The sequence below is a fragment of the Physeter macrocephalus genome, chromosome 17 (genome assembly GCF_002837175.3).
Source record: "Physeter macrocephalus isolate SW-GA chromosome 17, ASM283717v5, whole genome shotgun sequence".
NCBI classification, from domain to species: Eukaryota; Metazoa; Chordata; class Mammalia; order Artiodactyla; family Physeteridae; genus Physeter; species Physeter macrocephalus.
Genome location: NC_041230.1, coordinates 4,015,076 through 4,040,608, shown reverse-complemented (window position 1 = coordinate 4,040,608; position 25,533 = coordinate 4,015,076). Strand labels below are relative to the sequence as shown.

The 25,533-nt window shown below is 42.4% G+C and overlaps 2 protein-coding genes across 13 annotated transcripts in view; both read left to right on the top strand.

The window, feature by feature from the left end:
* Positions 1–11,567, top strand: part of LOC102994043 (zinc finger protein 470) — a 35,508-nt gene extending 23,941 nt beyond the window's left edge. The window contains exons 2-6 of one of the 2 annotated variants that reach the window (XM_028477908.1): positions 615–738; positions 1,793–1,884; positions 6,602–6,728; positions 6,903–6,998; positions 9,300–11,567. In XM_028477908.1, coding sequence (XP_028333709.1) covers positions 1,825–1,884; positions 6,602–6,728; positions 6,903–6,998; positions 9,300–11,173 — 2,157 coding nt within the window. In that variant the 5' untranslated portion in view covers positions 615–738; positions 1,793–1,824 and the 3' untranslated portion in view covers positions 11,174–11,567. The remainder of the gene's footprint in view (positions 1–614; positions 739–1,792; positions 1,885–6,601; positions 6,729–6,902; positions 6,999–9,299) is intronic. The other variant, XM_028477909.2, reaches the window with a different exon arrangement.
* Positions 11,568–20,971: 9,404 nt separating this feature from the next.
* Positions 20,972–25,533, top strand: part of LOC112062478 (endothelial zinc finger protein induced by tumor necrosis factor alpha) — a 139,650-nt gene continuing 135,088 nt past the window's right edge. For 10 of the 11 annotated variants that reach the window (XR_008615455.1, XR_008615454.1, XR_008615453.1 and 7 more), the window contains exon 1: positions 20,972–21,040. The gene's annotated coding sequence lies outside the window, so the exon portion shown is untranslated. The remainder of the gene's footprint in view (positions 21,041–25,533) is intronic. The other variant, XR_008615458.1, reaches the window with a different exon arrangement.

Below are 25,533 nucleotides of genomic sequence, written 5' to 3'. Positions count from 1 at the left end.
ATTTGGACGGTCACCTCGGGCCAGAGTGTGGAGCTGAATTCAGGGAGGGGTCTTGACTTGCCCAGAGCCTCCTAACCAGACACTCCCCTTCCATGTCTGTCTGCGTATCTCCAAGGACCCAGGGGAGAGAGCATTCCCCATTAGATCATTACCTCTGAGTGCTGTGCTGCTCTTCAAGGAGGACCTCAGTATTTAATATTTTTATTTTTTAACCTGTTAGAGTCCTGTCCTATATTATCACTGTGGGATGGGACTTGGGAGGAAGGCGAGATTCACAGCTTCGTCTGGAAGTGCTGAGGGATCCTAGCCTTTCCATGGCTTAGGTCACCTTTTAGTAGATGAACAAAAATACTCCCCCATTTCTATCTCACACTTCTCTGTCTCCCGCTACCCGCCCCCCACCCCAGCCAGAGTGAGTAAAGAGAGAGAGAGGGGAAAGAAGCACTACTCATAGCCCTATTGTTCTTTCCTTGTTTTACTGCATGCAGTAACAATAGGTAATGTTTACTGAGTGCTTACTGTGGCCCAGACACAGTTCTAAGACCTTTTGGGTATGTTAACACCAAACCTCACAACATTATGAGGTGGAAACTATCTTTATCTCCTTTTCATAGATGAGAACACTGACGTATAGAGAGGACAAGTAATCACTAGTAAGTGGAGGAGCCAAGATTCACATCCAGGACAGGCTGACTCCAGAGTCCCCCTCTGTACTGGCCCTCATGTAATCCCCTTGAGGTGGGTATTCTTAACCACTTTTGACAGTTGAAGAAGCTGACCCTAAGAGTTCAGATCCCAAGACCTCCACTGAGCAAGTTTTTTTTTTCTTAAACTTTCTGACCCAGTTTGTTATGTAAAATGAAGATGATATTCTGTACCTCATAGGACTGTTACAAGGATTAAGTGAGCTCTTATCTGTAAAGCACTTCGTGTAGTCCCTGTCACATAGTAACTAGTGCTCCGTAAGTGTTCATTCTTATATTCATCATTATAATAATGCTTTGAAAAAGCAGTGGAGTTTAGTGGAAAGAAACCAGAATTGAGTCAGATATTTTTATCCTCTTCCTGATTGAAGAAACTGGGCTGGGGGGTGGGGTTGGGGTGAGGTGGCCGGGGACTTCAGAGCTATAGTTTGTCAGAAAGCAAAAGGAGAGCCTGGGTCTCCTGACGGTTTTTTGGTCCAGTTATCTGTAAGCCACATGGACTCTGTTGTAACAAAGGTAATACCTCTTTCTGGGGCAGATGGCTTTTTTCAAGTCTCATATACTCTTTATAAGTCCTGAGTAGTTAGTTGCACATGAGGTGTTTTTTCTGTTATATTCTGGTGTCTGCTTGAGCGTGTAACTTGGGTGGTAGAGTCACGCAGACAGGTTGATGACTGTGCTCCATTATTTACAAGCTGTGTGACTTGTGCAAAAGACTTCACTTCCCAGAGCTTTCACGTATGAAACAGTGACAATATTCCCTATTTTCATTGAAGGTCGTGAAGGTCACATCAGAGTATGAATATATGCAGCACGCCTAATACATCTCTGTTGTTAATGAGTGGGTGGCTTTGAGCAAGAGAGAGATTGTCCTCAGCCTGAAAATCCAGAGCAGAGCAGAACCCCAGCTGTAAATTATAGGTTTCCCAGGGAGTGCCTGGACTGTGAGAGGAGGGTGGAGTAGGAATAGGGGAGTGAGAACAGAGGGAGCTGAAGGGAAAAGTTTCTAGGTTGTGATTATTCGAGCTACTCACCATTCCTAGAGTCTCTCACTAGAGTCTCTCACCGTTCCTTTCTCTTCCTCCCAGCTGTGCCCTCTCAGGATGAAGCCCTTCTCCACATGAGGAGCCAGGAAAAGGAGAAGGTGATGGGAATTGAACTTCTTAAAGCCATGTCCCTGGTTAGTATTCCCTTGCTTTTCAGGATTTGGTAATGTTTGTTTCCTTCTGAAAATTGTCCCACTTTGGGGCCTGTCTTCTATTCCCTCTCTTTCTGACGAGTAACGGGGCTATAGGTAGCTTCAAACAGCCCAATACACTTACAGAGCTTCCTCTTTTTCCTATTCAGTGTTTATTCTTCACTCAAGAAATGACCCACTGTGAGTCCTTCCCATGTACTCATTTTTCTCATAAGTATCTGACAATACAGAAATACAGTCCTTAGAGGAGATTTGAGAGCCATGATTTGCCTAGTCCCTAAATCCCCATCCTTGCTCTCAGAGAGCTTACTATCTGTTGGAGAAATGAAAAGGTAGCAAACATTTATTTTTAAGTGTGATCAGTGCTGCAGGTGGAGAGTGGACTTCCTGTGGAGTGGAGGGGAAGGGCCATTAATAGCCCGAATGAGTGCCTTTGGGTGAATTACAAAATGGTGCCCCTTCATCTGTACTGATGAAGCTCTGTGATAGGCCACAATCTGGCAGAAGGAAATCTGCTTAGTTTAGGTCCTTTTTGCCACCTTCGTGAGAAATCCTGCACAGTCTTACTCACTGTTGGAAGGAGGAGGCATTGGGAGGGCTTGAGTCACAGAGGAAGGGATTTCTGAGTTGTATATTGAAGGAAGTGGAGGAGATCTGCAGGCGCAGGTGAGATGGGTGACATTTTCGCCAGAGTAAACAAAGATTTCCCCTCCCTACTTGACTGGAGCCATAGTGTCTTAAAATGCCACGGAATGTACTACATCCTTTTTTCTTTCTAGGACGAATACCATAATCTATTTAATCAGCCCTTTGTTGTTCCATAGGTAAATTGTTGCCAATATTTTACTATTTAATAGAGAGCATTGCAGTTATCATCCTTGTATTTGAATTTTTGCCCTCATTTCTGATTTCTTTGGACTAAATTCCTAATTTTTCATTTCTTGCAGATTAGAGTTTCTCACACTTACTCTACTCCAGAATGTTTTTAATATTAATATCTTATTGAGCAATAATAGAACCTTAAGAACTATAATTCATGTTCTGATTAAACTGCTGAACAAGTGTCACCAGCAAATTTATTATAAAACTATAAAAATTGGTACATAAATTTTAAAATCTAATCAAATGAAAACAACTTAGAATATTAAAATTGTTTTATTTTACATCAAAGACACAATAAGCAACTTAAAGCAAAGTACCTTTTTAAAAAAAAAAATGATTTAATGCCACAGAACATGTACTACCAATGAAACTTGTTTGTTAGAGCATATATACATTTTAAACAAAAGCATTATTGTTATTGGTCAGAAGAATATATTTTAAGAGTGCCAGAGTATGGTATAAAGGTTAGTAACAAGGACTCTGGAACCAAACTGCCTGGGTACAAATTCTAGCTCCACCATATACTAGACATATCACCTTAATTTCAGTTCCCTCAACTGTAAAGTGGGAATAATAATAGTACCTAATTTATAGGACTGTTGTGAGTATTAATGCGTCAATATATTTTAAGCATTTAGAAAAGTACTTGGCACATAATAAGCACTAGCTGTATGTGCTACTGAAGAACTACAATATGATGTTTAATGCACAAGAAGCACTGAACATCTGGAATGTTTATATTTCCAATGGAATATTAGTTTTAAAAATAATAACATTTTGCACTGAATTTGGGAGAGTCCTGGTTCAGGGTAATGGACTAAGCACATTCCACCTGTCTTTCCCACTGAAAGCTGAGATGCATGCAAGCATGAAGCATGCATGCTCCAGAATTCATGAAGAAGCAATTTGAAGTCTCTAAAAAGTACATAGCAGGCAGATTGGGAAAGAAGCCCAAAATGTGAAGTCCCACCAAACCTGCAGTGTGATTACCTTTTTTTTTCCTCCCAGTATCTCTTAACATGGATTCAACAAGCACAGAACTCAGAAGTGGGCATTGGCATGGATAGAAAGAACCGCAGGAGAAACTTTCTAGTTTAGACTCAAGAAGTGGGAAAGGGATCTAATGCTCAGAATGAGGGGGAGGGGAGCAGAAATCTCCCTTTTAAAGTGGTAAGTGCACAGTGGAATGGAATAAATAAGGCCCAGTTATCTGGCCAGAGAACAAAAAAGGGGAGCCCCCTGGGAAACAAAGTACTGGAGAGATCCCAGAGAGGGAGGAAGTCACCCACATCAAGTTGTTTATGATCTCCTAAGCAGCTCACTCTGAGCTGCTCATGTATGTATCTGACCCTGAAGAACATACCATAGTCTATGAGAATGAACTAAGGTCTCAGGCTGGCCTTAGACCAGGCTGGCCACTGACTGGTGCGTAAGTAGGACAAAGGTGAATATCACTGCACAGGGTTGAAAATGGAACTGCTGTTGAAACCACCACCCACAGAAGGCTGGTTAGAACTTGCAGCCTGAACAAAATATCAGCCAACATTCTCCATAGAATTTAAACAAGACGTAGAGTCTCATAATATCCAGAATGTCAGAAATATAATCCAAAATTACTCAGCTAATGAAAAACTAGGAAAATTTCAATTTGTAGGGGAAAAGGCCACCACCGGATACTAACGTTGATGTGACACTGATGTTGGAATTATCTGATAAAGACTTTAAAGCAGCTGTTATAAAAGTGCTCCAACAAGTAAGGTTGAACATTCTTGAAACAAGTGGAAAGATAGTCTCAGCAAAGAAATAGAAAATATGAACAAGAAATGAAAAATATAGTAACCAAAATAAGCTCACTGGATGGACTAGTGGCACAATGGAGATGACAGAGGAGAGAGTTAGTGAACTTGAGGAGAAACAGAAACTATCTCATCTGAATAACAGCGAGAAAAAAGATTGAACAAAGCCTCAGGGTCCTATAAGACAATACCAAAATGTTTAACATTTCTATCATTGAAGTCCCCCAAAAAAGAGGAGAAAGTGAAGTATAGAAAAAATATTTGAAGAAATAATGGCTGAAAAATTACCAACTTAGTGAAAGACATAAACATGTGGGTCTATAAAGCTCATCAAACTCCAATGTGATGAACTCAGAGGAATCCCTACCCAGAAATGTTATAATCAGACTGCTGAAACTAAAGACAAGGAAAAAAAACTTCAAAAGCAGCCAGAGAAAAACAGTGCTTAACATACAGGACAACAGTGATTTGGATAACTGTGGATTTCTCATCAGAAACCAGGGAAGTCAGAAGTCAGAAAAGTAGAACAACTTTTTAAAAGTGCTCAAAGAAAAGAACTGTCAACCCAGAATTCTATGTCCAGTAAAAATAGCCTCAAGAAGGTGAAATAGTTTTTCTTGTGAATGAACACTAAGAAAATTCATAGACAGATTTTTAAAAGAATTACAAAAGGAAGTTCTTCCACTAGAAATTATATCAGAAGGGAATTTGGAACATTAGGAATGAAGGAAGTGCAACAAAAATGGTGAATATTTATATGTAAATGCAATAGATTGTTCTTTTGAGGTATTTAAAGTATCTTCAACAGTTGAAACCAAAACTAATAGCTTAGGTTTGCTGAGCTGGACAGGATTTGAACATAGGTGATCTGGCTTCAGAGACCATGTTCTTAACTACTATAGCATACTGAAATTAGTAAAATAAAATATAGGTAAAACGTTTATTGAAATACTAAACCAAATGTTTCACCTCTTCCTGGCCTCCTGCTCTTCTTTCTTTCCCATCTCTCCTTCATAATTTTCATAGGTAAAAATTCTTGAGTACTTAGCCAGGTACTGTGCCTGTTACTTCATTTAATTCTCACAGTGCTACCATGAGGTAGGTACTAAAATTATTACCATTTTTTTAGGAGGGAAATCTTGAAGCACACAGAAGTTAATTGACTTGGCAAAGATCACCCAGCTAGTAAGTGACAGAGTCTGAATTCTTTGGAATAATAATCTAATCTTTTTCTCTGGTTTTATTTAAAACTCATTCTTAGATGTTGGTATAAGTGAAATCACAAAAAAAAAAAAAAAAAAAAAAGAAAGGAAGAAATGAAAAATCTGCCATCAACCATAGAACTGGCCTCACTTCCTGGTTGGTTAGAAATTCAGCCCATGTAACAAAACACAGGTTACCTGTCATGTGCTTACCTCATATCATCTCTTGATACTTCTCAGCAGATTATCAAAAAATAACTTGCCAAATGAGTTCTCTCCTAAATATATTTGTTTTTCAAAACAAAGTAATAGTGCTGGGCATTTTTTTCTTTCATTCTTTTTAGGCATACCTCTTAATAGCTCTAGAACACTAAGATTTCTTAGAATATATTGTGGAGGTTGAAGGCATACTCATCAGGTCAGCTTCATTCCTTGAAACTTTCTGTTGCAGTCCCAGAGCTCTTTAGTTTTTGCATGTAGAAAGTGAGCTAACTCCTAACATAGATAAAATAATTTAGTGCTTGATGATATTCTGTTTTGAATGCAGTCAACACTTTTTTATTTGAGAATGTCTTCTCACACCATAAAATGCTTCAAGAACAGAGAGTTATCGCTCATATATATTTTTTTCTTAATGTATATAAATACAGGCAGAAAAGTTTTTCAGTAAATAACTACATGACCTTGATCATTTAGATCCTCCCAGGGCAGTTAACAATTTTTTTTTCCCGAATGTGAACAGCATAACTCTTTACCCTAAGGCCAGCTAAGTCAGGGCAAGAACACTGATTGAGCAAAATTATATTTGTGTCGTTTCAGGATTCAGTGTCTTTCACGGATATAGCCATAGACTTCTCCCAAGATGAGTGGGAATGGCTGAATCTTGCTCAAAGGACTTTGTATAAGAAGGTGATGTTAGAGAACTATAGGAACCTGACTTCATTGGGTAAGAGTATATTCCTCCTTCCACCTCCCCCTAGGAGTCTTTCCACTTCAGTAGCCTTTCATGACTTTATCAGCATTTTCCTACAATGTTTCTCTTCTCTCAATACCATTTAGACTGTCATAGCTCTGGAATATTCCCAGCATAGCTAATTTTCTTATTTCCTCTTATATGCAGGTCTTTGCATTTCTAAACCAGATGTGATCTCCTTATTGGAGCAGGATAAAGAGCCCTGGATGATGAAAGGAGAGATAACAAGAGGGCTGCCCCCAGGTAAATGCAGGTTAACTAGAGCTGGGAAAACTATCCTAAAGGTGTTTCTTCCCTCTAATATTTGCTGGAAAATACCTCTCAAAGTCCTTCTCAAATTGAAACTTCTTGTTCTAACACTATGTTTTTTAAAGATTTTATTTATCATTTATTTATTTTATTTATTTTGGGCTGCATCAGGTCTTAGTTGCAGCATGCAGGATCTTTGTTGAGGCATGCAGGATATTTCCTTGTGGCTCACAGGCTTCTCTCTAGTTGTGACACGCAGGTTTTCTCTCTCTAGTTGTGGCGCTCAGGCTTCAGGGCACTTGGGCTCTGCAGTTTGCGGCACGCAGGCTCTTCTAGCACGTGGGATCTTCATTGAGGCATGCAGGATCTTTTGTTGTGGCATGCGGGCTTCTCTCTAGTTGTGGTGTGTGGGTTTTCTCTCTCTAGTTGTGGCACGCAGGCTCCAGGGTGCGTGGCCTCCGTAGTTGTGGCACGCGGGCTCCAGAGCATGTGGCCTCTGTAGTTTGTGGCACGCAGGCTCTCTAGTTGAGGTGCGTGAGCTCAGTAGTTGTGGCACGCGGGCTTCGTTGCCCTGTGGCATGTGGGATCTTAGTTCCCTGACCAGGGATTGAACCCGTGTCCCCTGCATTGTAAGGTGGATTCTTTAACACTGGACCATGAGGGAAGTCCCTCTAACACTATTTTTTAAGTGGATCTTTTCTTCCCCACTGGTATGACATACCAACTTTACCTTTAGTGATTTCCTATAAATACCACAGTCTGTTTCTGAACTCTGTTATGTTCCATTGCTGTTTACCTAGTTCTCAAGTACTGTATTGTTGTAATCATTCCTGACTTTCAACATTTCTGAGTTCTTTAGACAGATTTGTGTTTAGCTTTTCAAACTTGTTTAAGTATTTTCCTTTCTTTAAAATGTGACTTACCAAGTTAACAAGTATTATAGCTATGTTCTTCTCTCTGCTTTTAATTATTTTTCTCTTTGGTGTTTATTTTTTATTGTTGTTTCTTTTTGTTTTGTTGTTTATGTTTTTTTCCCCCTTCAATTGGAAAGGTTTTAGTTCTACAACTTGTTAACTTTATGACTTCATCTATTTTTAAATTTGTATTTTAAAATTCATCCACTTGAGATTCAAAACATTATCTTTTGATACCAATATGAAAGTGACTCAGGTTATTTTCTTCAGTTTATTAATTTTTTCCATATCATGCTTGAAAGCTGTTTTTCTGGTTTAGAAAGCCAGATAATAGCCTATAGACATATATTGCAGGGAAATGAGCTTCAAGTGTGGAGGTTAGTTTATTCTGTGGCCTGTAGTGTGGCCTTTTCCTGCTTTCAGTTCTCAAAGTTTTTAGAAGTGGACGTTGGTAGGTCACTTATATCCCTAATGGTGTACATTAATAAATAATTTTAAAAAATGAATTAAGCTTCCAATTCAAGATATTAGAAAAAGAACAAAATGAATCTCAGGGAGACTGAAATAAGTTATATATAGTGATTTATACCGCTAGAGATAAAAGTAGGAATAAATGAATCAGAGAACAGTAGATCTAATGAAAATAAATCCAACATAGGCTTTTTTAGAAAACCAATAAAATGTATAAACTATCCAGACAAATGAAAGAAAATACAAGAAAAGAAATAATGGTAAATGACCACTGATGCCTAAGTACATAAGAGAATCATACGGATCTATTTTTGGAATGCAAGTCTCTGTAAATAATTTGAAAACTTGGATGAAATGGATGATACTTTACGAAAATATAATAACCACAACTGACACCAGAGATAGAAAATTTAAACAGACTGGTTACCATTGAAGAAATTTTGAAAGTCATCTAAGAACTGCCTCCCCCAAGAAAATAAGCCACAACCCCAAATAGTTTTACAAATAAATTCTATAAAGCCTGTAAGGAACAATATCAACATTGTTTAAAGTGTTCCGTGACAGAGAATAAAAAGGAGAACTATAAAAAATGTGTTTATGAAGACAGCATAACATTTGATACCAAAATATTAGCAAAACAGCATCCAAAAAAAGGAAATTACAGACAAAATCAATTATGAATATTGGTGTAATATCTTAAATAAAAAGTCATGTTGAAATAATATACCAGAGCCAAGGAGGGTTTATTCAAGAAATGCAAGGGTGGTCACACTGCCTAACTTTAAGAACTGTCAAAAACACATACCTTTGTGGGCTTCAGCAACTGTTTTGATTCACATGGTTTCATTTGAAAGTTTCCATTCTTTTGGCATTAAATAAAGGAGACGTTTGCTTTCTTAATATCTTTCAGACTTGGAGTATGTGTGGATGAGAAAGGAATTATCTCCAAACCAGGACATCTATGAGGAAAAATTGTCCCAGGCAATGATAATGGAAAGACTTACAAGCTGTGACCTCGAATGTTCCACATTAGGGGAAAACTGGAAACGTGAAGACCTGTTTGAGAGGGAGCTGGTAAGTCAGAAGACACATTTTAGGCAAGAGACAATCAGTCATATAGGTACCCTTATTGAGAAAGGAGACCACTCTAACAAATCTGGGACAGTTTTTCATCTGAATACATTATCTTATATAAAACAGATATTTCCTATCGAAGAGAGAATATATAATTTTGACACAGATAAGAAAAGCTTAAAAGCACACTCCTTTGTGAAAAAACACAAGCAAGTCTATGGAGAAAAGAAACTTTTGAAATGTAATGACTGTGAGAAAACCTTCAGCAAAATCTCAACTCTTACTCTTCATCAAAGAATTCATACTGGAGAGAAACCCTATGAATGTATCGAATGTGGGAAGGCCTTTAGCCAGAGTGCCCACCTTGCTCAACATCAGAGAATCCACACAGGAGAAAAACCCTTCGAATGTACTGAATGTGGGAAAGCCTTCAGCCAGAATGCTCATCTCATTCAACATCAGAGAGTTCATACTGGAGAGAAACCTTATCAATGTAAGCAGTGTCATAAAGCCTTCAGCCAGCTTGCACATCTTGCTCAACACCAGAGGGTTCATACTGGAGAGAAACCCTATGAATGTATCGAATGTGGGAAAGCTTTTAGTGATTGTTCATCTCTAGCTCATCATCGAAGGATTCACTCTGGGAAAAGACCCTATGAATGCATTGACTGTGGGAAAGCTTTCAGGCAGAATGCTTCTCTTATACGTCATCGGAGGTATTGTCACACTGGAGAGAAACCCTTTGATTGTATTGATTGTGGGAAGGCTTTCACTGATCATATAGGACTTATTCAGCATAAGAGAATTCATACTGGAGAGAGACCTTACAAATGTAACGTGTGTGGGAAGGCTTTTAGCCATGGCTCATCCCTGACTGTCCATCAGAGAATTCACACAGGAGAGAAACCCTATGAATGTAATATCTGTGAGAAAGCCTTTAGCCATCGTGGCTCACTCACTCTTCATCAAAGAGTTCATACTGGAGAGAAACCCTATGAATGTAAGGAATGTGGGAAAGCTTTTCGGCAGAGCACGCACCTTGCCCATCATCAGAGAATTCATACTGGGGAGAAACCTTATGAATGTAAGGAGTGCAGCAAAGCCTTCAGCCAGAATGCACACCTTGCACAACATCAGAAAGTACACACTGGAGAGAAACCATACGAATGTAAGGAATGTGGGAAGGCCTTCAGTCAAATTGCACACCTTATTCAACACCAACGAGTTCATACTGGCGAGAAGCCTTATGAATGTATTGAATGTGGGAAGGCCTTTAGTGATGGCTCCTATCTTGTTCAACATCAGAGGCTCCACTCTGGCAAAAGACCGTACGCATGTCTTGAATGTGGGAAGGCATTCAGACAGAGGGCATCCCTGATCTGTCACCAAAGGTGTCACACAGGCGAGAAACCTTACGAATGTAACATCTGTGGGAAAGCCTTTAGCCATCGTAAATCCCTTACTCTGCATCAGAGAATTCACACAGGAGAGAAACCGTATGAGTGTAAGGAATGCAGCAAAGCCTTCAGCCAGATTGCCCATCTGACTCTGCATAGGAGAATTCATACTGGAGAAAGGCCCTATGAATGTAAAGAATGTGGAAAAGCCTTTAGGCAGAGTGTACACCTTGCTCACCATCAGCGAATTCATACTGGAGAGTCATCCTCAATTATTCCCTCCTCTTCACCTGCATACCACCAGGTCATCTAGCTTCAATATTCTAAATCTGTCTATCCACTTCTTTCCAGCTCATGCCATTATCATGGTCAAAGATGCATCCATCTCGTTTGGATTTCTGCATAGCGTTGCAACCATTTTCCCTCTTGCTTCCCTCAAGTGCATTTTTAGCACTGTAGCCAGTTTAATCTTTTAAAAATAAAGAACTATATTCATGTTACTTTTCCATTTGAAACACTTGTTTTGAAAAATATGTTAGATAATCCACTTAAAGGGTTTAGCATGCCTTCCTGGGCTTATAATTAATGCTATTAAAGTAGAGTTTTCCTTACAGTTATGTTCAGCTGCAAGTGTAATGAACCAGTAGGTCAAGACTAAGAGGCCTACAAATTTTAGAGTAGACAGAGAAGTCTTTATTCTCCTAGTAGGTAGGAAAAATGAACACATTCAGAATTGAAAGATTGTATGATATACAGGGTAACATGGTGACTTGCACCTCCCTCTGTGAATAAATATAATGACGTCTAGCATTGTTGATGAGAGAGTCTCACCTCACCTGGCACTTACAAGTGATAGTAGGCCAATTAGAACAAAAGGTAGAATGTAGGACTAACTAGGGGGTAGTATTAAAAATGAACAAAAATGAACAAGCTAGAAAACTTGAATAGGTTAATAGCCATGAAATAAACTACAAAAGGTAGTTCAACACTTTCACCTGTGGAAAAGCATCACAAACAAGCCCTGTGATATTTCATTGTTCTAGAGCATAAAATAAATACAGTAAAGCTTCCCATCTTGTTCTATGAGACTGACAAGACTTAATACCAAAACAGGAAAACATATATATTGCAGTTGGCTTATGAATGTGGATGTTAAAAGTTAAATATTTTTTAAATATTAAAAAACAGAGTAAATGAAAAGCTAGACGTCTCTGTATAGACAGACTCAGTCTGGCAAAAATATTTCTCCCCAAGGTAAATACGTAAATTCATTGATAGTCCAAAAAAAGTCCCTATGTGTTTTTAAGTTGACAAGCTCATTTTGACCATCTAGATAGTACTGTGATATAGCAAAGAGTGTAGTACTGTAGTAATCATTAAATTAACATTAAATTAATGGAGCATTTACTAATGTTCCAGGCATTGTTTTAGGTGCTGGGGATACAGCAAGGTGCAAAATGTACAAAAACATTTTTCTTTACAGATCTAGTGGGAGAAGACAAACTAAAAATTGAAATACTATATAGTAAGTATGTGACATGTACATACTTGTATATGATGAGAAATGATCTAAAGAGGGAGCCAGGGAGTGCTGGGAGGGAGTGCTTTACTCCCCCAGAACATATGGGCATTAGAACCAAGGGACTAGGGAAGAACTAGTTTGGGGTTTGGTTTGGTTTTGGTAGCGGTCTTATTGAGATAATTCACATACCATACAATTTGCCCACTTAAAGTATATGATTCAGGGAATTCCCTGGTGGTCCAGTGGTTAGGACTCGGCACTCTCATTGCCATGGCCTGGGTTCAGTCCCTGATCAGGGAACTAAGATCCTGCAAGCCATGCGGCACAGCCAAAAAAAAAAAAAAAAAAAAGATATGATTCAATGACTAGTATGTTCAGAGTTGTGCAACCATCACCACAGTTAATTTTAGAACATTTTCATCACCCAAAACGAGATCCCCTGCCCTTTAGTAGATACTCTTACACCTAGAGGAGAATACTTACCTGGAGCACCTCCTACACCTGAAGGTACCTGGAGTACCCAGAGCTCTTGGGTTTCCTCTTGGTTGCTGCCTGTGGCCATGTGATGGGAGCTCTTATCCAGAGGACACTGGAAAATGGAGCTTTGGGGCTTCCTCTTTACTTCGGTATCAAGGCTAGGAGATGGACGGTCTTATCCAGAGCGTGTAGGGGGTTTTGACTGCCCTTATATATGATAAAAAGGATTTTTCATTTCAGTGGGGCAAAGATGGATTGATCAGATGGCCTTGGGACAGTTAGCTCTCTGGAAAGACATAGATCTATACTTTGCACACTGATGAAGTTCCAACAGATTAGAGATCTAGAGGTACAATATTAAAGTACAAGAAAAATTTAGAATATTTCTAGAACCTTGGCTTGAGGCAGACCTTCTTAAGCATTACACATAACCCAGGAGCTGACATTAAACTGAGTAACACGTCTGTGTGGAAAACATAAAAGTTAACATAAATGAGAGACTGAAAGAAAATGTTTGCAACAAATATGACAAAGGGCAATAATCCCTGATATTTAAAGCACTCTTACAAATCAGTAATAGTAGCATCTGCAACTCAGAAAAATGGACAGAGCTAACAGCCTCTTTAAAGATGAAATAAAAACAGCTAAGGAAAATTACCCACTATCATTAGTAATCAAGGCAATGCAAAATAAAGTGATGATATATTGACTTTTTCCCCCAATAGATTGATTTTAAATCACAGAAGAGTGATAATATCCAGTTTTGGTGAATGTGTGAAAAACAAGACAGTTCCATTGTTATATAAATTTCTGTATGTATAGACCATTCGAATCAATATTTCTCAGAAACCAAAGTGTACACAGGCAGGTAAATGTATAATGGGAAACATTTTTAGTGATAAACTCTTAGGAACTTAGGGTAATGGGCAAATGGGTAAGTTAATTATGTTGTATTCTTTCAATAGAATTACACGCAGCTGTTGAAAAACTATATATGTGTTTATAGCCATAAAAGATAGTTGTGCTATATTAAATGAATTTTTTCAGACCTGTATTCTAGTATAAATTCATAACATAATATCAAAAATAAAACCCATGATACATGTTTTTCTGTTTTCCTCTGCCCAGATTTCCAAGTCTTCTTATTCTTTTTAAAAAAAATTTTATTTATTTCTGGCTGCGTTGGGTCTTAGTTGCTGCGCTCGGGCTTTCTCTAGTTGAGGCAAGCGGGGGCAACTCATTGTAGTGCGTGGGCTTCTCATTGCGGTGGCTTCTCTTGTTGCAGAGCGTGGGCTCTCGGTGCGCGAGCTTCAGTAGTTATAGCATGCAAGCTCAGTAGTTGTGGCTCGTAGGCTCTAGAGCGCAGTCTCCGTAGTTGTGGCGCACGGGCTTAGTTGCTCCGCGGCATGTGGGATCTTCCCGGACCGGGGCACGAACCCGTGTCCCCTGCATCGGCAGGCGACTCTCAACCACTGCTCCACCAGGGAAGTCCGTCAGGCGGATTCTTAACCAACTGTGCCACCAGAGAAGTCCTTGCCTCCTTCTTTTGTCTACACTCTCTCTTTTCCTTTGAGTAACTGGCCATACCCTGTCTTACAATTCTGAGGGACCTAGTCAATCAGATTCTCTCTGGAGCTTGAAAGGGAGAAGGATCTGTTCCCTAAAGGGATGATGCTGGTGCCCTTGTGGTTGTGATCTTTGGAGCCACCCTAGTTTTTGTGCTTTCCAAGGCTGCAGTTCCTTAAACGACTTACCATTCTCTCATTACTTCATTTTCTGCTTGTTTGCTTGCAATTAAAGAACTTAACCAAGTCAGAGTTTGGTATGAAGATTATGTAATAGGCAATAGAATCTTTGGAATATTGGAGGTGTTAGGGATTGGTGTTTGGGTGAGATGGGGCAGGTGAGACTCCTGTTTCTTTCCTAGCCTAGGAAAGTAACAACTCATGGTGTGCACTGGGCAAACACCCAAGTGAATTATTATTAGTTGTAGTCGCCTGAGGTGAATAGAGGTCTAGGGTCCTGAATAATGACAGTTTCAAGAGGAAGAGGAATGCCAAGTCTAAAGAGTGTCTATGATGCCGGTAGCTAACTGTTTTGGGTAATTTAAAACTCAAATCTTGAACTTTCTGAACTACTAGCAACTAAGGGTCTTTGTATGATATTGTTGAAAGATGTCTTATACTGTTTGAAGTCATAGGGCTAAGATTGCTTAAAACCAAATTGAGAGACTCCTTTTATGGGTTGCTAAGGTGGGATGCTGGTTAAATCCTGTATTTTGTTGTAGAGTGGTTGTAAGGTCTGAATTGTATCGCTCCCACCCCCAAATTCACATATTGAAGCCCTAAACACCAATGTGACTGTATATGGAGAGAGACAGCTTTGGGGGAGGGAATTACGGTTAAATGAAGTGATAAGGGTGGGGCCCTAATCTGATAGAACTGGTAGCCTTATAAGAAGAGGGAGAGACATCAGAGGTACTAGAGAGAAGTTACAGTAACAATTGAGAAAAGTTTCTGGCAATTTAGCCCCAGAAGAACTGACCTTGACCTTTATAGGAAGTTGGCCTGGAGATGACAAGGAGCCATATGGTAAGTTGAGGGAATCAACATTTCTAGATTACAGCAGGAAAAATTCCCACCGCTCGCTCCAGATATGGCCTTCACAGGAAGTGTTTGTGCTCCTTGTATCCAAGGAGCCTAGAACTCAGCGTGCATGTACCTCATGGATCATTCTGGAACATTCCTCATAAGGCCAGTGAGTGGTCATCTGTGGGCCGCAGTTGTTACTAAACATTTTGAATACAGTTCCCAAAAGGAGACAGTCTGATTTACAGACGATCCAGAGTAACTCAGATTGGGACTAGCACCGCTGAGGATTTCTTCTAGCCAGTATTCCTGAGATTCTATACCATTGTTGTCATTTTAAGATACAGTGTTTTCAGAGGAAGTGAGAGACTTTAATCAAATTCTGAATAATTTTAAAGGAAAGGTGATCAAAAGGGAGAAGATGTGACTCGACAAGTTAAGTAGGCATAAGTGGCTTAAAACGAATGTGAACATCAAAGAGTCGGAATAATTTAGAAAGCACATCTTGTTTAGAAAATGTATAATACAGATGTAGGGCTTTTGGGGGGGGTCCATAAAAATCAATCAATTATGTAAACTTACCCATTGAAACTTTTTTTTTTAATCTTGAGTATTTCCTTCTTTGGGGAACTAAAATTTAGATATCCTGAAAATGTCGCCTCAATAAGTCTAACAAGAAGAACAAGGGTCTGGAGACCAAGGCTCTTTGGGAGACAGTTTGGCAGCTTCTTACAAGGCTAAACACTGTCCAGCAACCATACTTCTAGGTATTAGCTCAAATGAATTGAAAACACAGAAAGCTGCATGTGGGTGCTTACAGCAGTTTTATGAAAGTGGATGAGATGTCCTTCAGGAGGCAAATGGATAAACATACTGCAGCACAACCAATAGATGATTACTTAGTGATAAAAAGAAATGAGCCAGGGGCTTCCCTGGTGGTGCAGTGGGTAAGAATCCGCCTGCCAATGCAGCGGACACGGGTTCGAGCCCTGGTCCCGGAAGATCCCACATGCCACAGAGCATCTAAACTAAGCCCGTGCGCCACAACTACCAAGCCTCTGCTCTAGAGCCCGTGAGCCACAATTACTGAAGCCCACATGCCACAACTACTGAAGCCTGTGCGCCTGGAGCCCATGCTCCACAACAAGAGAAGCCACCACAATGAGAGGCCCGCGCACCGCAAGAAGAGTAGCCCCGGCTCGTTGCAACTAGAGAAAACCTGCGTGTAGCAACGAAGACCCAATGCAGCCTAAAATAAAAATAAATTAATTTTTTTAAAAAAGAAATGAGCTAAAAAAATGGAGAACTTTAAGTTCATATTAAATGCTAAGTGAAAGAAGCCATTCTGAAGAAGGCTATATATTGTCTGATTCCAACTCTGTGACATTCTGGAAAAGACAAAACTATGCAGATAGAAAAAATACCGGGTTCATGAAGATGGAGGAGGACAAACAGGTGCACCGCAGGACATTTTTAGGGCACTGAAATATATGCTACTGTAATGGTGGATACATATTATTATGCATTTGCCAAAACCCACAGAAGTGTACAACACAAAGAGCAACCTTAATGTAAGCTATGGGGTTTTGTTAGTAATAATGTATCAATATCAGTTCATTAATTGTAACAAATGTTCCACATTAATGCAAGCGTTTACTAATGGGGAAATTGGGTGCAGGGAGGTGGGTGTGTCAGAACTCTGTACAATCTGCTCAATTTTTCTGTAAACCTAAAACTGTTCTAAAAAGTAAAGTCATTAGTAAAAACAAAACCAAAACAAAACAAGAAACCCATAATGAGATATCACTACACGCTTATCAGAATGGCTAAAATAAAATATGTATACGTATAATGGCAACATCCAATATCGGCAAGGATTTGGAGAAACTGGATACCTCATAAATTGCTGGTAGGAATATAAATGGTACGGCCACTCTGAAAAACAGTTTGGCAGTTTGTTTAAGAAAAAAAAACTAAACTAAAAATGCAATACCATATGACCTAGAAATAGTAGGTCATAAATACTCCTGGGCATTTATCCCAGAGAAATGAAGATTTAGGTTCACACGAAACCCTGTAATAAGGAACAATTAATAGTAGGAGGGCAACCTGTGAAATGGGAGAAAATATTTGCAAACCAAATATCTGATAAGGGGTTAATATCCAAAATATGTAAGGAGCCCCTGCAACTCAATAGCAAAAGATAAAATAATTTTAAATGGGCAAAGGACTTGAATAGAATAGACATTTCTCCAAAAAGACATACAAATGGCCAGCAGGTACATGAAAAGGTAAAGAGCATCACTAATCATCAGGGAGATGCAAATCTAAACCACACTGAGATATCACCACACACCTATTAGAATGAATATTATTTTTTAAAAAAAATTGAAGAGGGTGTGGAGAAATCAGAACTTTTGTACCCTACTGATGGGAATGTAAAATGGTGCAGCCACTATGGAAAACAGTATGGAGTTTCCTCCGAAAAAAATTAGAAATACCTAATGATCTCACTTCTCGCTTCTGGGTATTCGAAAGTCAGGATCTCAAATAGATGATTTGCACTCCATTGTTCACTGCAGCATTATTCACAATAGCTGAGATGTGGAAGCAACCTAAATGTCCATCAGTGAATCAACGGATAAAGAAAATGGTATACACATAAAATGTAATATCCTTCAACCTTAAAAAAGAAGGAAATTATGCCATATGCCACAACATGGGTGAAGCTTGAGGACATTGTGCTGAGATAAGCCAGATGCAGAAGGACAAATACTGCGTTTATATGAGGTATCTAAAATAGTCAAACACATGGAAGCAGAGAGTATAATGGTGGTTGCCAGGGTCTTGAGGGAAGGGGAAATGGGGAGTTACTGGTCAACAGGTATAAAGTTTCATTTAGGCAAGGTGATTAAGTTCTAGTGTTCTGTACATCTTGCCTCTAGTTAACAATACTGTATTGTACACTTAAAATTTTGTTATGAGGGTAGATCTTAGGTGTTCCTACCGAAATGAAAAGAAAATTGTAACTGGAGTAGCCCCAAACTGGAAACATCCCAGATGTGGTAGCCAAACTGTGGTAAATCCCTACCATGGATTACCACTCAGTAGTAAAGTAATGAACTATTGATACAAATTAACAACTTAGATAAATCTCCAGAGAATTACGCTGAATGAAAAAAAAATGCCTATTGATATAACATTTTTGAAATGACAAAATTGTGGAGAAAAAATTAGCGATAGTCAAGGGTTAAGGAAGGATGGGGTATGGAGGAAAGTGGGTGTGGCTATGAAAGGGCAACCTGAGGGATCCTAGTGGTGACGGAAACGTTCTGTATCTTGACAGTATTCATGTCTCTATCCTACTTGTGACTTTGCAAGTGAAACCGTGCCCTATAGGGTTAACAGAAACTGGTGACTAACAAATTCTTCTTTTTAAAAATAAATTTATTTATTTATTTTTGGCTGCGTTGTGTCTTTGTTGCTGCACATGGGCTTTATCTAGTTACGGCGCACGGGCTTCTCATTGCCGTGGCTTCTCGTTGCAGAGCACGAGCTCTAGGCGCGTGGGCTTCAGTAGTTATGGCATGTGGGCTCAGTAGTTGTGGCTCACGGGCTCTAGAGTAGAGGCTCAGTAGCTGTAGCACACAGGCTTGTTGCTCTGTGGCATGTGGGATCTTCCCGGGCCAGGGATCAAACCCGTGTCCCCTGCACTGACAAGCGGATTCTCAACCACTGCGCCACCAGGGAAGCCCCTAACAGAAATTCTTGACCTTGTCTTACAGCTCGTTAAAACCACCTCCACTTGTAACCAGCCTTCACTGATCAAGCTCACTTTAATTTTTGCTACAGAAGATTTGCATGTGCTCCAAGCCACACGTAACCTATACAGTAAGACGTTTGCCCAAGTCGTTTTCCAGGAACTTGGACTGAGCTGTGTCCAGTTCAAGCTCAAGCCAGTTAAGACTGGTTGGGACCACTGACCCTACACCTGGGCCTTTACAAAGGCCTGATGTGTCTGATGAACAAACTTTTGACATCAGGGGGCCAAAAACTCCTCCCTCAGATCATACTAAGCGCCTCCATTTTGGGACTTGCATCCCATGAGGAAGCATGTAACTCAGATTTGCCTGCACAGAACACAGATTACCTCACCTTTTCCCTACCGCCAATACCTTTTCCTATGCCTAAAATCACCTTGCTTCTTTAACCCATAAATATCTCACCCCCCTCGCCTCAGGGAGGTGGATCTGAGATGTTTTCCCATCTCCTCGCTGGGCTGCCTCTGAATAAACCTTTGCTTTGTTGCAAACCTTGACTTTTTGCTGTGCCTTGGGCAAGTGAACCTGGTTTGGTAACACAAGACTTCACTCACCCTTGGGGGAACCAGATAAAGGGTACACTGGATCTCTCTCGGTGGTTTCTATATTTTTTACAACTACAGGTGAACCTACATTTGTCTCAACCTATTTAAAGTCATTAATCACCCCTTAAGACTAGCCTCTGTTTCACTACTATATATATAACTAGCAAGGACCTATTGTATAGCACAGGGAACTCTACTCAATACTCTGTAATAACCTGTATGGGAAAAGAATCTAAATGCAGAGTGGATATAGGTATATGTATAACTGATTCACTTTGCTGTACACCTGAAACTAACACAACATTGTAAATCAACTATACTGTAATTAAAAAAAAAAAAAAAAGACTAGCTGCTGTTTACATTTCTGTGGCCACTGAGACATTCAGCAAATGCTTTCGGACTTGGCTTTGTGGTTTATGGTGTAACAGGCCCAGCCAGGAGCCCTGGTTCCTACCCCAGCTCCCCCACTGTCCCCTTGTGCCACCTCTTTTGTCGGCACCACTGTCCTCATCTGGAAAGCAGCATGGTTGTGAGGATTAGATACGTTCCTAAGTCATAAAACGCCCAAAACAGCAGCTGGCACGTAGGAAACTCTAAGAAGAGTGAATACTTTTTTTTCTTATTATTTTCTGGTTTGTATCTCTATGCTTTACAAATTTTCTACAATTCAGCATGATTATCACGCTCAACAAAATTGCCCAGGATTCTCCCTCAGTCCAGCCCAGAAGTCTGCAGAAGGTGGGCCACAGCCTCCTTTCTCCACCTCCACCCACGCCCCCTCCCTTTCTGGAATTCTCCCTCCTCCCTCACCCACCTTCCTCCCTAAGCAATCCCCCCTCCCCTCCTACCTCTCCCCCATCTCTCTCTTCTCCCCCTTCCCTTTCCCCCCATCTCCTCTCTCCCTTCACTCTTCCTCCTCCCCCCACTCTTCCTCCTCCCCTCCCATCCCTCAATACTACACCCCCCGCACCCCCAACCCCTGCGGCTGCGGTTCCGGTACCGCGGGGACCTCTGGGAGCTGGAGGGGCGCGGTCGGGTCTCGGGTAGGTTCGGGTCCGCTCGGCTCCATTCGGCTCCGCTCGGCTCCATTCGGCTCCGCGGGCGGGAAGGCCTGAGCGGAGGCGGAGGCGCGCGGGCTTCTGGGAAGTGTAGTCCGCCCTTCTGCGCAGGCGCAGTGCGGCCTGGAGGGCGTAGGGCGCCCGTCGTTGTACAGACCGACCCGCGCTGGTGAGTCTGGCCAGGGGCAGGGCAGGGCAGAGCGGGGCGGGGGCGGGCTCGGGAGGGGGCATGCTGACTGAGGAGAGGGGTCGTGAGGTCACAGGCGAGAGGGCTGAGGGGAAGGTGTACGGGCTCAGGTGAGGGGCATGAGGGCGGAGGGGAGGGTGTGCGGGCAGCAAGAGGGTGTACGGACTGAGGGGAAGGTGTGAGGACTGAAGGGAGAGGGTGTGCGGGCCCAGGCGAGGGGCTTGAGGGAGGAGGGGAGGGTGTGCGCGCCGGGAGAGGGCGTGTGGACTGAGGGGAAGGTGGGCCCTGAAGGGAGAAGGTGTGAGGGCCCAGGTGAGGGGAGTGCTGGCTCAGAGAGAGGGCTGGGGAGAGGAGTGGAGGGAGGAGGCTGGTACTGACCTAATGTGATGCAATGGGGAAGGAGGCGAATGTGTGTGTGTTTGCATCAGTGTAAGTGGGGGGCGGGGAAGGAGGCGGGGGTGCGCACGCGCTCGTGCGCCTACCGGTCTTGGTCTCTGTGGGTGTCTTCTATGTCTAGTCTTTGCCTTCCCTGTTGGGGTGGGGGCAGTGTATCTCTGGGTGACCGCCATGTCCACATCCTTGGTTATGTGTGTGTCTGCCTTTATTTCTGCCCACGGTGTCTCTGTGTGAGGGTGTCATCCAGGTGTCCACCTGTGTCTCGTCTTTCACTTTGTAGCTGTGTCCCTTAGTGTGACTGTGTCTGTGAGCACGGGGTGTGTCTCTCCCGAAGTCCGCCCCGTCAGTGTCTCTACCTCTGTGTGTGTGTGTCACCTGTGTGTCTCTGTCTTTGGGCCTTTCTGGGTGTTTGTATGCGAGTGCATCTGGGTGCGACCCTCCTAAAAGCATGTGTGGAAAAACTGAACGCTTGGACAGGCAGGCCTAGCAGAGCTACCTCCCTTCTTGTCCTGCAGGTCTCCTGGCCTGGGGCCCCCAGATTCCCCAGCTCCTTCCTGCCCCTCAGAGCCTTGTCCGGCTCATAGAAGGCTCTGGAGGGTTGTGGGGGCAGGAAGTGTGTGGGTGACAGGATGTGGGGCTGAGGCTTCTTCTCTTGCCTTCCACAGGACCTTCTTAAAGGAGGGTCAGAGTCCCCTACCCCCTCCTGACCCGGGGTTGATTTGTTCAGAGGATGTGTATTGGGCCCTCAAAGTGCTGTTCTGGGCACTTTGCTGGGACTACTTCATTTATAAGCCTCCCAGTAATTCCAAGGTAGGGACCTTATCATCCCCATTTTATACATGGGGAAGCCGAGGCTCAGAGACTTAAGTGAATGACCTGAGGGGAAGGTGTGAGGACTGAAGGGAGAGGGTGTGCGGGCCCAGGCGAGGGGCTTGAGGGAGGAGGGGAGGGTGTGCGCGCCGGGAGAGGGCGTGTGGACTGAGGGGAAGGTGGGCCCTGAAGGGAGAAGGTGTGAGGGCCCAGGTGAGGGGAGTGCTGGCTCAGAGAGAGGGCTGGGGAGAGGAGTGGAGGGAGGAGGCTGGTACTGACCTAATGTGATGCAATGGGGAAGGAGGCGAATGTGTGTGTGTTTGCATCAGTGTAAGTGGGGGGCGGGGAAGGAGGCGGGGGTGCGCACGCGCTCGTGCGCCTACCGGTCTTGGTCTCTGTGGGTGTCTTCTATGTCTAGTCTTTGCCTTCCCTGTTGGGGTGGGGGCAGTGTATCTCTGGGTGACCGCCATGTCCACATCCTTGGTTATGTGTGTGTCTGCCTTTATTTCTGCCCACGGTGTCTCTGTGTGAGGGTGTCATCCAGGTGTCCACCTGTGTCTCGTCTTTCACTTTGTAGCTGTGTCCCTTAGTGTGACTGTGTCTGTGAGCACGGGGTGTGTCTCTCCCGAAGTCCGCCCCGTCAGTGTCTCTACCTCTGTGTGTGTGTGTCACCTGTGTGTCTCTGTCTTTGGGCCTTTCTGGGTGTTTGTATGCGAGTGCATCTGGGTGCGACCCTCCTAAAAGCATGTGTGGAAAAACTGAACGCTTGGACAGGCAGGCCTAGCAGAGCTACCTCCCTTCTTGTCCTGCAGGTCTCCTGGCCTGGGGCCCCCAGATTCCCCAGCTCCTTCCTGCCCCTCAGAGCCTTGTCCGGCTCATAGAAGGCTCTGGAGGGTTGTGGGGGCAGGAAGTGTGTGGGTGACAGGATGTGGGGCTGAGGCTTCTTCTCTTGCCTTCCACAGGACCTTCTTAAAGGAGGGTCAGAGTCCCCTACCCCCTCCTGACCCGGGGTTGATTTGTTCAGAGGATGTGTATTGGGCCCTCAAAGTGCTGTTCTGGGCACTTTGCTGGGACTACTTCATTTATAAGCCTCCCAGTAATTCCAAGGTAGGGACCTTATCATCCCCATTTTATACATGGGGAAGCCGAGGCTCAGAGACTTAAGTGAATGACCCAACTCTATACCCAGGCATCTGGGTTCCAGAGACCCCACACTTAACCCCCAGACAAATGGGAAATCCTTTCTTCCTTTTGGCTCATCTGACACTGAGTTGCAGGATTTTTTCCCTCATGGGAATTTTACCCTTAGAAACAATGGAAGGAAGGAAATGCCAGAAGACTCAAGGAAGGAGAGGAGGGAAGTAGCCACCAGCTTTGTAGCCACATAGATCTCAGGCCACATGGGTTCAACAGTCACCAGCCCAGAGCATGTCACTTCCAGGGCCTCTGTGCCTTCGTCGCCTTCATGGGCTCCTTTTTTCATGAAAAAAAAAATTATAGTTTGTGATTACATTGATATGAAGACAAATATAATCCAGGCCAGATTAGAGTCATGTTTTTTTTTTTTAATGATCTTAAATTAAGACATTCTTGTGGGCCCCTACAGGTATCAGGGGCTTTGGGCTCGCTGTGCCTCATGGGTAAGTCGGCTCTGGTCATGTCCACGTCCGGCCAAAGCCAGTGTTGTTGACCTCACAGTGTAGAGATGGAAGTCAGATGGAGATTGCCAGTCCAGAAAGAATACTCTTTAAAAAATTAAATTCTGTTTAAAAAATTATGACATTAATATGAAGTCACTCACCCAGGGAAACAATCAAAGGAATATAAAGAAAAAAAATTAATAACTCCCCCTTCCCATTCCCCCTCCAACCCCTCGAGGCTCCATCTGGTGTCCATCATTCCATGGCCTTCCCCAGGCCTTTCCCAGGCTCAGAAACACCTACAGAAACACACCCACATGTGCTGGCTCATTTTTATACAGAGGGGTTAAAGTTAGGTATAAAACCAAGTAACTTGCTTTTCTCATTATGACATCACAAATATATATGTCAGCAGATGCAGAACCCACTCCTGTTTTCTAAGGAGACCTGATATTTCACACAATGGATGCCCCGCCATTTATTCAACATTTCTTTGCTGATGGATACTTATATTTTGTTTCTGTTTTTTTTGGGTGTTTGTTGGTTTGGTTGGATTCTAGGAACAGTGCTATAATAAACATCTTTTTTCCATGGATAACCTTTTACATGGAGTTTTTGTTGCTATGGGCAGAGTCCCGGGAACCAGGCTGCTGGGTTATGGCGTTCGTGTTTTGCCAGCTCACTCTCCAGAAATGTTGAGTGACTCCCGTTCCTTCAGCTGTGTGTGGGAGACCCATTTCTTTGCATCTTTGCCAGTGATAGAAGTTGGCTTATTCATTCACTCAGCTCTATGTTTGGGTACCTCTGGCTGTTATCCTAGATGCTGGAAACACAATCCAAAAATGATCATCTCTGCTCCCCGGGGGCTTGCATTCTTGTGAAGGGAAGACAGATGATGAACTTGAAAACTTTTTAAAGAGACAGTTGTCAACAATGATGTGGGCTATAAGAAGATGGCAGGGGTGGGCGTTGGTTGCTACTTGAGCTCAGGGCCCTGGGAGTGGGAGACTTCTCCATGGAGGTGACATTTGAGCTGACAGTGAGAAGGAGCCAGCCAGGGGAAGAGCATTTCTGGCAGAGGAAGCAGCAGATTCGAAGGCCAGTGTACCTGGGGCCAAGTGTTTGAGAGGGGAGTGGAGTGGGAGGGGGAAGACCCTTGGGGCAGACTATAAGGGCCATGTGGGCAGCGGTGAAGACGGTGGCTGATTTGTAAGGCTGTGGGAAGCCACCGGAGAGTTTTAAGCTGGAGGATGTTTTTGCGGAGGGCTTGCTGCGGGCCAGGCACTCTGCTGTGGCGTTTGCAGACGTGAAGTGGTGGGGACACAAGCCCATACCTGTGTGATCCTTTGTGATGTACAGCGGGGCTTCTTTTTTTAAATAATTATATTGCTTTTTAATTTGAAATTTCACTGTTTAAAGTTTATAGGGACCAACATTTAATTTGACAATATTCTTTTTTTATTGAAGTATAGTTGATTTACAATGTGTTAATTTCTGCTGTACAGCAAGCAATTTAGTTATACATATATGTATTCTTTTTCATATTCTTTTCTCTTGTGGTTTATTACAGGCTATTGAATATAGTTCCCTGTGCTATACAGGAGGACCTTGTTGTTTATCCATTCTATA